The sequence below is a fragment of the Microcaecilia unicolor genome, chromosome 8 (assembly GCF_901765095.1).
Source record: "Microcaecilia unicolor chromosome 8, aMicUni1.1, whole genome shotgun sequence".
In the NCBI taxonomy this organism is placed as follows: Eukaryota; Metazoa; Chordata; class Amphibia; order Gymnophiona; family Siphonopidae; genus Microcaecilia; species Microcaecilia unicolor.
Window position 1 is genome coordinate 220,373,479 of NC_044038.1, and position 15,073 is coordinate 220,388,551.

Below are 15,073 nucleotides of genomic sequence, written 5' to 3' on the forward strand. Positions count from 1 at the left end.
TAACTGTTGCATGAGCTAAGGGTGGCACATGTTTTTCTGTGGAGGTAGGGTTACCATATGTCTGGATTTACCCGGACGTGTCCTCTTTTTGAGGACATGTCCGGGCAGCTGGGCGGGTTTTGCCAATCTGGCCGTTTGTCCAGAAATCCGGAAAAACGGGCAGATTGCTAGCCTCCCCTCCCCATAGTTACTACTGCCCTAGTGATCTAGTGACCTCTTCCGCCTTCGGGGCAGGAAAGAGCCCCCCTCTTTCCTGCCCGGAGCGCTGCCCTGCACGCATCCTTCCTGCTGGTGATCTTGGCGCCGATACAAAATGGCCGTTGAGAGTTGACGTGACCTCGCGAGACTTCAACTCTCGGCGGGCATTTTGAATCGGCGCCGAGATCACCAACAGGAAGGATGCAATCGGCAGTGCTCCGGGCAGGAAAGAGGGGGCTCTTTCCTGCCCCGAAGAGGTAATTAGACCACCAGGGCAGTAGGTAAGGGGAGGGGGTGACGGGGTGTGTGACAGGGGGGAGGGGAAAATGTGACGGGGTGGAGTGAGGGTGTGAAAGGGGGCGGGGTGTGTGGTGGGCGGGGCATGTGTCATTTTTGGGGGACAAAATATGGTAATCCTATGTGGAGGGAGTAAAGAAAATACATAGCTCTTAGACCTATGGCCTTTCTCTTTTTGTTAAACCCTTCAAAGGATTGTTGGAGGCACCAGGAGGAAATATTCTGTGATGGAAGTTTAATCAGTTCACTATCAGCATTACATAAATGGGTCATCTAATTTTTCAGATAAAATAGCTGGATGTGGCAGGAGACAAATTCAGAGTGTTGAGATTTATGTGACACTATAATAATCTGTATAAAACTTATTACTGGTGCCACCATTGTGTGAGCAAGGTGGGAAAAATAAGGGCAGTTCACTACATCTAAGAATTCATTTTTTTTCTAGTAGTCTTTCTGTTTTTGTTTTTAAATGACCACCTGGGCCCTATTGTAACATGTTTCTCCATCCTCCAGGAGAAGGCAGTTCTGATACGAGGAACATTGGTCACTTTAGCATGTTCAGACCAGGGTTCCTAATCTGTCACAGATTCAGACTGCTTTTACTTGGCTTCATCTCAGGAGCCCATGGACTATACTTTATCACAGTAGCCAAGGTGACCTTATTTCATGGATAAAGCACAGTTGCTGTGTAAACTATTTGCTTCATTTCTAGTGTGTTTCAAGCAGGAGGATTACGGTCACATTTTGGGAATGGCTGAAAATGGCAGCTTTAGCTTTTTAAGTTTGTGCAGTTCTTCATCAGTAATGATTGGGAAAATTGTCAGATGTTGCATCTAGCCTAATTGAAAAAGACAAATGGGGTTCACACTCTCCACAGAAATGAAACCCAAACAGAAAGGGTGGAAAAGAGCCAAGTCCAAGAGATCAGTCCAAACACCAGGATAAGATGCTCCAAGTACAACTTTATTTGGACCCTACACGGTCCGTGTTTCGGCTACGAGAGCCTTCCTCAGGGGTCAGTCAATGAGTGCTCAGCTTTATATCGATTGACGGTGGAGCGTGTGGATATCTGGTCAAAAATACGTGTAGTGTCCGACTCGAATAAAATCAAGTTTAAAATTCTGGTGTTTGGACTGATCTCTTGGACTTTGGTTCTTTTCCACCCTTTTTGTTTGTGCATCTAGCCTAATTTACATATTTATTTATTTTTATTTTATTTATTGCATTTGTATCCCACATTATCCCACCTTTTTGCAGGCTCAATGTGGCTTACAATTCAACATGAGTTGTGGAAATCTATATGAGAAAATACATTTAGTATAGCAAAAGGATCTTATACGGTGGTAATAATAAAACCAGATAATGTCTTAGCAAGTCTTAGAGTAGGACAGTTCTAGTTTCATAAGGAGGGTTCAAATGTATTAATCTGTGTGGTAGGTTCTTTTGAAGAGGTGGGTCTTCAAAAGTTTGCGGAAGGTAATCAGTTCATAGGCCGTTTTTAAGTTGCGTGGCAGTTCATTCCAAAATTGTGTGCTCAGATAGGAAAATGTTGACGCATGAATTAGTTTGTATTTTAGACCTTTGCAATTAGGGAAGTGAAGGTTAAGGAATGTGCGGGATGATTTTTTGGCATTCCTTGGTGGTAGGTCTATCAGATCTGTCATGTAGGCTGGAGTGTCACCGTGGATGATTTTGTGAACTAGAGTACATATTTTGAACGTGATGCGTTCTTTGAGTGGGAGCCAATGTAGCTTCTCTCATAGGGGTTTGACACTTTCATATTTTGTTTTACCGAGTACGAGTCTAGCTGCAGTGTTCTGGGCTGTCTGAAGTTTCTTGATTATATACTCCTTGCAGCCAGCGTGGAGTGCATTGCAGTAGTCAAGATGACTGAGAACCATTGATTTTACCAATATGCGAAAAACGGTCCTTGGGAAGTAAAGTCTTACTCTTTTTAATTTCCACATATCCCATACATAATTCTATGTGCTCCTTTTCACAAAACCAAGATTATCTTCCAGCCCTCAATATTACTGCTGCCTTCAGTATTAACTAAAAAAAAAAGTACTACAGTGATGGCCCTTGTTTAAAAAAAAGAAATTTGTGCAGGAATTTGCATCAGTTTTAGTGCATAGTTAGCCACTTTTGATGTTCCGATATGTCTCTGCCTCTCTTGTGCTATGTTTTATGTATTTTTCTTACAGATGCTTGCTCTGCAGAACGTGTGACCCAGAAAAGGAAACTTCCCAGTCCTCAGCATTCTTCAAATGGTCACTCTCCACAAGACAACTCTGCTAGCCCCATCAAGAAGAAAAAGAAGCCTGGGCTGCTCAATAGTAATAAGGAGCAGGTAAACCAAGTGCACCTTACAGCCAAGTCGTTACGCTTCTTTCAAAGTGTGACTAAAAATATGCAAAGCTAATTTAACTCCTCTAATACTGTGAATAAATATTGAACTATTACCTGAAAAGAGTAAGTTATTGCAATTTTAGGGTAAGCAGATCTTTAATTTAATCAGAAAATGAAAGCTGATGAGAAAATTGGAATATTGGATGTGATAAAAGAAATCCAGGTGCAAATAGCCCATTAAGCAGAATACCTTGCAAAGTGGGGTGGTGTTAAAAGTGGATATTAAATCACTAATGAATCAATATTCATGTGGTTACATCAAATCTTTTTATCTTGTTTGTTCAAGAACAGTTGAATATGAACTGTTAACATGCTGTGCCTAGACAGAGACACTATAAATTAGAAAGTTATCTTTTATATAGATGTATATCATAGGAATTAAAGGGGGTAGTTATTAAGGTGTGTTATGGTCATAATGTATGTTAATGTACTTTAGATTACTGTAATGCAGATTAATTTAAGTCACCATGGGATACATAGTAATGAGATGCAGTGCATGCACAACACCTCATTACTATGTAAGTTAACACAGCTTGCGGTGAATACTGCAAGCAGTGTTACACCTGGAAAAATGATGCTAGTAAAATGCTGACGTTTTTCCTGACTAGGAGCATCGAACTATTAAGCTGCAACCCAGTGGACCCAGTCCCTTTCTTAAAGGGCCAGCCATTCTAATTTAAAAGTCTCCTTTCTCTCGCTGTCCTATCTGTACTGACCTCTAGTGGTAGTACTGTGATGCTACTACAAGGAGTTGCTGCCACCATTTTGAACATAGTGCCAGCAGGGACAGGAGTAACTAGGGATCGCTTCTGCCCCATACCCACTAGACCCTAGGGATTTTTCAGGGAAGGCTTCGAGAGGCATCAGGAGGAGGCAGTATGTGATGAGGACATTGAGGAAAGTTTTTTTGATGAAGGAGCATCTGGAGGATGAGAGTGTGACGATGGAAGGGGACATCGGAAGGAAGGAAGGGGGAGTTTTATATTACATCGGCCAACCTCTTTCAGTTGTGACCTGGGAGCAGTGCCCTGCAGCTTAGCAGCCTGAAGCTCCTGGGCACAATGAATAATGTTGCTTTTGAGGCTGATCGCAAGCAGCGTTATTCATACACCACAGGAGTGACAGTCTACGGTACAGAGAGAGTGCAGGTTAATCACTCCCATGGTAAATTAAGGAGCAATAAAAGTGTGACATTTACCTCACCTTAACAACTACTTTTCTAAATGTCAAAATGTGCCAGTAATATGCTTTGAAATGGTGAAGTGCTAATCTAACTAGCAACTCTGAAAATTTATTTATTTATTTTTTAATTACTAATCTACAAGTAAGTGTGAATAATTCTGCAGATGTCAAATCTTCCTTTTTGTGGCATTTTAAAGTCCAAACTTTTGAGCATGTAGCATCATGCTTATTGATTTTGTTTTTTTTTTAATTGAGTACTGCTGCATTGCATTTTAATTTTGAAATTAGAAACGTAAATGGAATTGTTTAGTGCATAGTGGTATATTCATAAGTGACTACACACACATCTTTGCCCTTCTAGTTCTTAGGAAAAAAAAAATGTATCCTCTGATAAGTAACCAGAAAAGTTTGGATTAACTTGTTATAGAAATAGTGCAAAAAATGCAGACGGTTCATTGAATGAATGATAGTTTGTGTTTTCTATTGACAGTATATAATCAAGCACCAGGACAGAATAGTGTAAAGTTCTGAGCATGTGCAGCAATGTAATCAGAGAGTCACCTCTTGTTAGTCTTCTGACATTTATTTATTTGGATTTTGCTCACACCTTTTTCAGTAGTAGCTCAAGGTGAATTACATTCAGGTACTCTGGAAATTTCTCTGTCCCAGGAAGACTCACAATCTAAGTTTGTACCTGAGGCAATGGAGGGTTAAGTGACTTGCCCAAGATCACAAGGAGCAGCAGTGGGATTTGAACTGGCCACCTCTGGATTGCAAGACTGGTGCTCTAACCACTAGTCCACTCCTCCACTATGGCAACATTCCATGTAGAATCTTCAATAGTAGCAACATTCCATATATTTATTTAGATTTTGCTCACACCTTTTTCAGTAGTAGCTCAAGGTGAGTTCCATTCAGGTACACTGGATATTTCTCTGTCCCAGGAGGGCTCACAATCTAGGTTTGTACCTGAGGCAATGGAGGGTTAAGTGACTTGCCCAAAATCACAAGGAGCAGCAGTGGGATTTGAACCGGCCACCTCTGGATTGCAAGACCGGTGCTCTAACCACTAGGCCACTCCTCCACATTGTTCATCAGTTCTTAAAAATAAATGACTTATCTTCTTTTTCCTTTGGAAAATGTTATTTATGCAATTAGTATATCTACCCAAGTCTGGGTTTCAGCCATGCAGTAGAAAATCCAGAATTTGAATCCCCATTCTGAAAATCTGATTTGTCTAAGTGCGGAAGGTTGTCTGCATGCACCTGAATAAGTACCACCTAGATCAACTTTATTTATGAACAGAGAGTGATAACTCCTTGTGTAGGAAGAGGATAGAAGAAAGGCTGTTTCTGTGTGCTCCAGTAGATCATCTTCTGTAGATGTTGCCTTTCCCTTCATGTGCAGTGACTTTAAAAGTTCAGTATTCTTCCGAATCAGCACAAGTCTTGACTGAGACTTCTTATTCCAATGGAATTGTCTTCAGAGTAAGACAATTGCAATTGGAATAAGTTAATTTCAAAGATGCCCTTTAAAATCTAGAGAAGTGTCAGCACAGCCTCTAGGTACAAACAAATATAGGCTTCTTCTGCATGACAAAATCGTAGTGCTGACTTTCACCTTTTCCCATCAACACAGATACTTCAGCTGACTCCCAGTACAGATATACCAGTGAAAGTATTACACTTCCGATGCAATACATAGTAACGTAGTAAATGATGGCAGATGTAGACCTGAGCGGTCCATCCAGTCTGCCCAACAAGATAAACTCATTTTACATGGTATGTAATACTTTATATGTATACCCAACTTTGATTTGTCCCTGCCTTTCTCAGGGCACTGACTGTAAAAGTCTGCCCAGCACTGTTCCTGTACTAAAAGTTCTGAAGCTAACGTCAAAGCCCCTTAAAATTTACACTCCAGCCCCTCCATATCTATTCAGTCACGATCAGGGCACAGACCGTAGAAGTCCGCCCTGCACCGGTTTTACTCTCCAAATACTGGCGTCAACACCCATTTTCCGCTGAGATTCCATAGATCCATTTCTTCTAAACAGGAATTAGGTTTAGAATGGTTTAGTTTGCAGGAACCATTGCAAATGCAATCTTGCTCCCCAATCATAGTACGTCTGAGCAGTGATTGTCCATCCAGTCTCCTCTGGCATCTACTCCAGTTCTTGTCACAGTTATGGATAAAGTCTTCTCCATGTTTTGCTGCCTCTACCAGAGAAACTTCACTTGCTTGTGCAAAAGATTACTTTTGTCAAGGTTTACTGTAAAGATGTGCCATCTGTCCAGTGTCTTCTCTCCCAGTGCAGATGTCTGTCCATGGATGTTATCTCTGCACAGCCACATTATTTCATCTCAAGCTCCAGTAGTGTTTCTTCTGTCTATTTCAGATTAATAAATGCAAAAAGGGTGCACACTACCTCCTTCATCACCACATTTGGAAATTTTTCAAAGTGGCCTGGAAGTTTACCAAGAGCTTGACTTTCTTTTATCGAAATCTTCTTTAGACAAAGAACAGTATTCTACAGGAACTCTCTCTGAGCCCTTTCCTCCTCCTCTTCCTACTTGGTATGAATCTCCCTGTTTAAAATATTTCCTGTCTGATTTGTTCAACAAGTCCAGAGAAGTTCCCATTCTTCTACAGTTGGAAGTAGAATGTGGGTCAGATATGCTTGGACTCTTGACTTTTATAAAGGCACAAAGGCCACAGTAGCCATACCAGTACATGGCAGACCCCACTGTTTTTAATTAGGTGTATTTAAAATACAAAATATAACAAACTCCTGTGTTCCAACAAGATTCACTTATCTCATTCTTCAACAGTAGTTGAATTGGTAATAGGAAAAAAATGTGACAATTCTGGACCATTTGAGAGAGAGTATTTCAGGGTGCCTTTTTTTCCTGCAAGAATTGCAGCTCGTCAGCTCTACATGGTTTAAAATATACATACCTATCTAGAAGAGTTTTCAAATCACAGTCTAGCTAGCAACTGCTCTTTGGAGGCAGATGAGTGTAGAACCCATCTTATACGCTCGGTGAATGATGTTGACATCACTTGGAGAATTTCAGCTTCTGCCATTGCTACAAAATAACTGGCATGGCTATGAACTTCAGGCTTGTAGGAAGATGTGTATACTAGATTGGCAGATGTGATATGCCCTGGTGATCCCCTCTTTGGAGACAAGGTGAAAGAATAGATACAGTGCAAGGAGCGTGGTCAGAAGATGAACAAGTGAATCCATATCAAATCATCTGGCGCTCAACACACCATTTTACTCCCCAAGAGCATTTGCCGATCTTACTCAAAATTTCAGTTTTAATCCAGATGGACAGTCACGATGCCATATTCTATGTCAACAGAAAGGGAAGGCTGAGTTCCCTGTGTCTATGTAGTGTGGCAGCACAAATTTTGGACAAATTTTTTTTCATCACATGCAAATTTATGCAGACCACCTCTCGAACACTCAGAATCAGATTGCAGATGAGCTTAACCACGTTTTTCAGCTCCCATGAGTAGTCCTTGGATCCTCACACCATGTAAGATATTTTTTAAGAGTGGAGAACCACTCGGAGACCTGTTTTTAAGTAGCAAAATTGCAAAGCTGTTCCACAGTTCAGTACACCCCTCCATAGATTGTTGTGAGGAATATGCTAGCCATAAATTGGACCTGACCTTCCTCTAGGCTTTCCCATCCATCCCTTCCTCTAATAACAAAAACCCTGTGCAAGTTTCCAAAAATGCCCAGTAGAAGTGATCTTCATAGTACTATGCTGGCCTCATCCAGAACTGGTTCCCTCTTTTCAAAAGGATCGTGATTCTTCTGCCTTGGAGGCTTCGAACCTTTCCAGCTTTCATAATGCAGAGTGAGGGCTTCTTTCTGCATCCCATGCACAAGTCATTGGTCCTAACAATGTAGAAATTGAGCAGCATTTAGTTGCTTACCTGGGCCTATGAATGTTTATTCAAGGTGTCTTGGTGGCAGCAAGAAATCTTTCCATCAGACATGCCTACACATTTAAATGGGTAGATTTTCCATCTGGTGCTTCACTAAATGGTCAAAGTCCTGCAAAGTGTTCTCTAAACATCATCATCATCATTGCACGTCATAGTCATAAGTAATGCCATACTGGGAAAAGACCAAGGGTCCATCGAGCCCAGCATCCTGTCCACGACAGCGGCCAATCCAGGCCAAGGACACCTGGCAAGCTTCCCAAACGTACAAACATTCTATACATGTTATTCCTGGAATTTTGGATTTTTCCAAGTCCGTTTAGTAGCGGTTTATGGACTTGTCCTTTAGGAAACCGTCCAACCCCTTTTTAAACTCTGCTAAGCTAACCGCCTTCACCACTTTCTCCGGCAACGAATTCCAGAGTTTAATTACACGTTGGGTGAAGAAAAATTTTCTCCGATTTGTTTTAAATTTACTACACTGTAGTTTCATCGCATGCCCCCTAGTCCTAGTATTTTTGGAAAGCGTGAACAGATGCTTCACATCCACCTGTTCCATTCCACTCATTATTTTATATACCTCTACCATGTCTCCCCTCAGCCGTCTCTTCTCCAAGCTGAATAGCCCTAGCCTCCTTAGTCTTTCTTCATAGGGAAGTCGTCCCATCCCCGCTATCATTTTAGTCGCCCTTCGCTGCACCTTTTCCAATTCTACTATATCTTTCTTGAGATGCGGCGACCAGAATTGAACACAATACTCAAGGTGTGGTCGCACCATGGAGCGATACAACGGCATTATAACATCCTCACACCTGTTTTCCATACCTTTCCTGATAATACCCAACATTCTATTCGCTTTCCTAGCCGCAGCAGCACACTGAGCAGAAGGTTTCAGTGTGTTATCGACGACGACACTCAGATCCCTTTCTTGGTCCGTAACTCCTAACGTGGAACCTTGCATGACGTAGCTATAATTCGGGTTCTTTTTTCCCCACATGCATCACCTTGCACTTGCTCACATTAAACATCATCTGCCATTTAGCTGCCCAGTCTCCAAGTCTCGTAAGGTCCTCTTGTAATTTTTCACAATCCTTATGAAACGTTGGAGCCAGTGGTGAAAACCTTACTTCTTGCCCAAGGTACTTTCCTGTTCTGAGCCATGTGTAACTGCACTTTGGAGTTCAGTTCACTCCTGGATGTTACTCAGCCACCTTTATTTTTGCCCTTCCTTTTTTTCTCAGTTCTTCCAAATATCACTTTTTATCAACCTAATGTCTTTTATCCTACAAATGTATCCAAACATCACCAGTTTCTTTGCTTTGTTTTTGTCCACAGCCATTACTTTCCTGTTCAAATCCTCTGGGATCTCTCCGTTGTTCACCCTATCCTTTCAACTTCTTCTTATTTTCCTGTAAAACCTAATTTCAAATGTGTTCAACTTCATAGGCTTCCATATCTTTTTTTTTTTTTTTTTTTTTTTTTTTAAGAGTCTAAGACTTGCATTCATATAGCAATTCATGTTCACAATTTGGTTATTGTGTTAATGTTCTTGCTATTTATAATCTTTATTTATTAAATTTTACATTTATATCAATATAACAAATGTAGGAAATACAGAAAAACTTATTACAAAGCAAGAGAATTACCTGCAAGTTTGAGTCAAAAATATTTCTAATTTTTACTTTGTCCACAACATAATGAATCAAGAGCTAGGAAATTCTAACATTAAAGTATTTAAATAAGGGGAAACAGAAAAAAAAAATCTCTCTTTCCCCCTTCTTCTCCCCTTCTTCCCTCTCTTCCCCCTCTTTCCCCTTCCTATTTTAACTGAGCGGACGGGAATTACAAACAGCCACAGCCGATTCTAACAGCATTACCTTAATTACGGGTACTATTCCTGGGGTATAACATTCTTTTCCTTTGCGTCAATGAAATCTAGTAATTTCTTAGGGTTAAAAAAAAGGTAGCTCACCAAATTCAAGGTAATACAACATTTACATGGAAATTTCAAAATAAAAGTTCCACCTAATTTTAAAACCCATGGTTTATACATCAAAAATTCCTTTCTTTTCTTCTGAGTGACTCGCGCCAAATCAGGGAAAATTTGTATTCTTTGACCCATGAATAAATCCTTCATATGCCTGAAATATAACCGCAAGATGTTATTGCGGTCAAGTTCAAGTGCGAATGTCACCAGCAATGTAGTGCGTTCGGTAATTAAATCAAGAGAAGACTCCAGGAATTCTGTGAGGTTCAATTCCATGGTAGGAGACACCTGAGGTTTGTCTTTAGGTAATGAAAATGTCCCAGTAATATACTGGGTTCTCGTTATAGGGGGATAACCCTCTTCTGAGAGTCCCAGTATATCTTTGAAATATTTTTTCAACATATCCAATGCATTAATTAAAGGAGATTTGGGGAAATTCAAAAATCTCAAGTTACTCCTCCGTCCATTATTCTCAAGATATTCCAATTTTCGATCCTGGATTTCTCGTTCCTTAATTAAGGCCTCTGTTAAATTTTGTAATTTCTCAATCTGTCCTTCAATTTTTTGAGTCTTAACATTCTGCTCTTGAACTTGTTCAGCCATTAATTGATTAGATTTCTTTATATCGGTGATTTCATTTTTTAAAGAAGAATTCAGCAGAAGAAGATTGTTATTTACTCCCTGGATAGCATCCCACAATATATTCATTGTAACCACTGCAGGTCTTTTCAATACTCCAGTACTCACGGCCTCGATCTCCCGGTCAGTTGTAGCAGATCCTCGAAGAGAGTCCTGCATTGCTGTTCCTCTGTCCGGGGTAGATGTGCTCGTGGGTCCTCCCTCAACAACCTCTGTAGAAGCAGAATTCTCCAATGGTTCCAGTCGTCGTGACCCCAGGAGCAACAAATCGCTTCCAGGTCGCGGAGGTGCAGTGTGAGAGGGAGGGCTGAGCGTTACTCCCTCAATGCTGCACTCGCAACGGGGCCGAGTTCATCGAAGTGGGTGTCCGAGTTCCAGGGTCGCCAACCCCAAAAGTGTCCAGAGTCGTCTGGCGAGTGGTGGAAATAGTCTGCGGGACCACGGAGGTAGGAACCGCCACCTTTCCTTTTCTCTTCCCCATCGATAGGTTAGAGAAAATTCCGCTACAGCAGCGCGTCTGTGGAAAACCTCAGGAGCGGGCTAACCCGACATCCGTTCACGACGCCATCTTGATTCGGGTCGTGTTAATGTTCTTGTTAAATCATCATCTATATATATAAAAGGCAACCCCAACGTTCTGAAGCCTCCATGGAAGTTGAGGCGCCCGAGATATCCGGTGTGCCCTGGAGTGTCTGCACCGCCCTCGCGTCAAAACGTCATGACGTCGAGGGCGGAGCTATTGACACTCGAGGGCCGAAACGGCCCACAGCGAACAAGGCAAGTAGCTTCGAGGGACGGAGGGAGGGGGCCCCTTGCTAGCGCCCGTTTCCGCTCAGAAACGGGCATTTTTTCCTAGTATTACAATATCTCTAATATCTCTCTTGTCTAGAACTGCAAACATCCTCCATCAGAATACATCTCATTGCACTTCCAGTCTATTGTGCCCCAAAAGATAGAGTGCTGACTTCAGTGTCCAATCATTTTTAGATTCATGAAGAGGCATCTTCATGTCAAATCAGCAGTGTAGAACAACCTATGCCATGGCATATTTGATATTGTCCTTACATCTATCATAAAACCATTGCTTGATCACATGGAATCTTGATCTCTCAAGCATCTCACCTGAAAAGTACTCTTTATAGTAGCAGTTATGTCAGCTAGAAGAATTGATGTGATTCATGCTATGGTCATGTATGAACTATACACTCAGTTCCATCATAAAGTGGTTTAATGAATTTGTCCTATTATCTTTGCTACCCACCTGCTTCATACCTTCATGTCTCGATACTCCATTTTTACTAGGTCTCAGTCAGAGGCAGTGCATTCAGTTGAGACCTGTTTTTGTAATGTCTGCAATTCTCATATCCTCTTTGATAGAGGGGCTTGCTCCTGGACAATGGACAACTTATCTATAAAGGTAAGCACTCTGAGCTTAGGTGTTGACCCCTTGTGTGCTTGATGATCTGCTCGTTGATGGAAAAATATCTGTAACAAGTGTTTTCCATAGACAGAAGGATTGATTGGGTACACAAGCCTTCCTGTCTCCCTGAGAGTTGCACTGCTTGAGCTATGGAACCGAAGAGACCACTGCATGCAGGAAGGGCTGCACATGGCCAGAACTTCACACCGGGAACGTGTGATGTCACCCATTTGTGTGCCCACTGTTTGTAGAAAACATCTGTTAAGGTACAGCTATGCTGTAACATAATGCCTTGAATAGACCCTATTACTGAAGTCTTACTCAACTTTTGAGTGTATTGGAGAATGGGCAACAGATGTATGTGTTACAGAAAGCTGAAAAGAGGTTAGAGATGTCTGACAAAAATAAATTAAAAAATAGGTGGTGGTTGATACTTTTTTTCCCCCCCGAAACTCTGTTTTATAAATTTCAAATGCTCAATGGCACCAAATTGATCATATAATTAGTCCAGCTTTTATCTGTATTTTATAATTTATTTAAAATGTTTCTTAATAATTCATAGCTTCCCAAATCTGTTATCAATTCCCACCCCCCCACCCCCAACAAGCCGGTCAGGTTTCGGGAGTGCATGAGATACATTTGCATATACTGGAGATCAAAATATATGGAAATATCTCATTTCCATTCATTGTGGATCTTCTGAAATCCTGACTGGCTGTGGAGTCTCCCAGGATGGATTTGCAAAGCTATGCAATAAACTGTATACTGTTGAACTAACTGAATTTTTCATGTTGTAACTTTATTATTATTATTATTTTTTTTTATTGTTAAATGACTACGAATCTCTGTCTTCTTGCCTACATTTCAGTCAGAGCTAAGGCATGGTCCATTTTACTATATGAAGCAGCCACTCACCACAGATCCTGTTGATGTTCTACCGCAGGATGGACGGAATGATTTCTACTGTTGGGTTTGCCATCGGGAAGGCCAGGTACTCTGCTGTGAGCTCTGTCCTCGAGTTTATCATGCAAAGTGTCTGAAACTGACAGCTGAACCAGAGGGGGATTGGTTTTGCCCCGAGTGTGAGGTAAGTCAGGTAAAAAGGAAAAAAGTGCTCTGTCATTTCTAGAATCCATACTGTAGAGCTTCTTAAATCTGATGACCCATAGCCATTCAGATGTGCAGGTAAAAAAATACGCTTGAAATTTATCTGAAATTGTGTCAAGATATTCATTGTGGATATCCTGAAAACCTAGTTGGCTTGCAGTCTCCAGCTCGGATATTTGATGCCCTGTCCCTACCGACTGTAGGTCTGACAACCCAAGTAACATCTGTTGGAAGCAATAACAGACCAGATGTTATAGACAAGTCTCTTGAATAAAAGCATTTTTTTTTCTTGATAGTGTTTTGGCCTTTGTATGTATTCTATTTTCCTTTATTTCAGGACTTTTCTATGCATGTAACAAATCCTGGAAATGCTCTGCTGAGCTAATCTCAAAGTCCCAAACAAGTGGACAAGAATTTTTTTTTTCGTATTTGTATCCATGTGACGTGATTTATAGGAAGAACACTGGCTATATATCAAAATCATTTGAAGTTTGCATCTACGTTACCAGAAGTGTTTTAGATTGGGTTTTATTTCTTAGAACAGTGGTTCCCAAACCTGGTCCTGGAGGCACCCCAGCCAGTCAGGTTTTCAGGATACACATAATGAATATTCATGAGCTAGATTTGCATGCACTGCCTCCACTGCATGCAGATCTCTCTCATGAATATTCATTGTGGGCATCCTGAAAACCTTACTCCCTGGGGTGCCTCCAGGACCAGGTTTGGGAACCACCGTCTTAGAACATTCAACAGATGTTATGTAAAAGTAATACCACTATATTATAGCATACATTTGATATACAAATCTAAACAGTAATATATATTTTGCTGATTCAGTGTTTTCTTTCTTTTGTTTGTTTGTTTTTAGAAAATCACTGTTGCAGAATGCATAGAAACCCAAAGTAAAGCTATGACGATGCTGACCATTGAGCAGCTTTCATACCTGCTTAAGTTTGCACTACAGAAGATGAAACAGCCAGGGGTATGGAGAATTGTTTCTTGTTTCTCTATAGCAGTCTAAATGCTGTTCCACATTATGAATGCTGCATCGCTATTTTAGTTTTTATTGTATGTATGGTAGGGGTATTGGACTGAAGTCCTTGAGAGTTGCACGATTTTCACAAAATTGCCTAATCATGGCTGCCCCAACCACTAGGCAAGACTAGGCAGTCACTTCTTGAGGGTGCCAAAGAGCAGGTCCTGACAACTACACAAAGTAAAAGAAACAACAAGAGGTACTTTATCAGATGGGGAGGGTGAGAGTTTTCAAACTTTCACACTTATTTTGGCAGGAGTGGTGTTGGTTTGGTCATGATAGTTGGTACGGTCTTATGGGACCTAAAGTTAATTGGGTACAAGGCTGAAGGTTTGCCTAGGGCACCTAATATCCTTGCATTAAGCCTGTGCTGAATGCATATATGCATTTTGTGGGCAAATATATTTCATGTGATAGTGATTTGTTTTCTGTTCTGACTAGTGATGGCATTCCTTTCTAGTTAATTTGTTTATATTGTTGTACACTGTCTTGTCAGCATTGATAAGGTAGACTACAAAATCTCTCCATAACATTAAGGTTCAAGGTTAGGTTTATTTGATTGTCTGCGTAGAGTCGGGCCATCCAAGCGGATTACATACAATAATATTATTTAGAAAATAAAAAGTTACAATCTAATAGAAGTAACAGAAAATATAAAACACCACTAGCGGCTGCATTCCAATAGATCCCAGTATCCAAAGCAATCCATTTCTCTAGGTAGGCCTTGATCAAATAGTAAAAGCTGAGCGAAATAAATGGGTTTTTAGCATAGCTTTAAATCCAGAAAAAATACCTTCTGTACATAGTGAGATAGGAAGGGCGTTCCACTGTGTAGGCC

The 15,073-nt window shown here is 40.9% G+C and overlaps 1 protein-coding gene across 3 annotated transcripts in view; it reads left to right on the forward strand.

Moving 5' to 3' along the window:
• LOC115475673 (protein kinase C-binding protein 1-like) overlaps nt 1-15,073 on the forward strand; it is a 147,291-nt gene that overhangs the window by 42,436 nt on the left and 89,782 nt on the right. For all 3 annotated transcript variants that reach the window (XM_030211593.1, XM_030211591.1, XM_030211592.1), the window contains exons 3-5: nt 2,700-2,845; nt 12,961-13,179; nt 14,068-14,181. In XM_030211593.1, the coding sequence (XP_030067453.1) occupies nt 2,700-2,845; nt 12,961-13,179; nt 14,068-14,181 (479 nt within the window). The remainder of the gene's footprint in view (nt 1-2,699; nt 2,846-12,960; nt 13,180-14,067; nt 14,182-15,073) is intronic.